The sequence below is a fragment of the Merops nubicus genome, unplaced genomic scaffold (assembly GCF_000691845.1).
Source record: "Merops nubicus isolate BGI_N331 unplaced genomic scaffold, ASM69184v1 scaffold15142, whole genome shotgun sequence".
NCBI lineage: Eukaryota > Metazoa > Chordata > Aves > Coraciiformes > Meropidae > Merops > Merops nubicus.
Window position 1 is genome coordinate 15763 of NW_008591691.1, and position 670 is coordinate 16432.

Consider the following 670-nt stretch of genomic DNA (forward strand, 5'->3'; position numbering starts at 1 on the left):
TGGTGTGAGGGTGCAGAGCCTGGAGCAGCTGCCCAGAGAGGCTGTGGAGCCTCCTCTGGAGAGATCCCAAAATTATCTGGGCGCAACCCTGGGCGAGCTGCTGGAGCAAGGGGGGGGTTGAACCAGATGCTCCCCAGAGATCCCACCCAGGGGGAGGAACAACCTGACACTCCACTCTGCCTCTTCCTCAGGTTCACCCAAAACCTGTCAGCATTCAGGAGGGAGGTGAACGACTCCATGAAGAACTCCACCTACGGCGTCAACAGCAACGACATGATGAGCTGACGTCTCCCAGCGCCGCCTGTACAGAAGCAGCATCTCTTTGGCCTGGCCCACGGGGGGGTCCCGTTTCTGAGGGAAAGATGAAGAGAAAGAGGAACGTTTCTCATCCCTGCTCTTCCCCAGGGCCGTGCTCCACGTCCCCAGGGGAGGAGGGAACCAGGAGAGAGGGGTTGTTGAGCTCCCCCGCGGGTGCGTGGGGAAAAGGGGGTGTGGAAAAAGAAAGGGGGAGGGGGGGCAAAGAATCTGATGTCTCCCTCCCCCAACGTGGAACGCCAGCGCTCTGCTGCAGCCTGCCTTGTATAAACATGTACATTTTTTCATAACATTTTGAAACAAGGTTTATATGGACTCAAGTTTAAAAGAAAAAACAAAAAAAGAGTAAAAAAAA

General features: G+C 55.2%; 1 protein-coding gene across 1 annotated transcript in view; it reads left to right on the plus strand.

The window, feature by feature from the left end:
- XPO7 (exportin 7) overlaps positions 1–414 on the plus strand; it is a gene marked incomplete at its 5' end in the record, with an annotated part of 16015 nt that extends 15601 nt beyond the window's left edge. Inside the window, one exon of the mRNA XM_008950358.1 lies at positions 192–414. Coding sequence (XP_008948606.1) covers positions 192–285 — 94 coding nt within the window. The remainder of the gene's footprint in view (positions 1–191) is intronic.
- Positions 415–670: the final 256 nt, after the last annotated feature.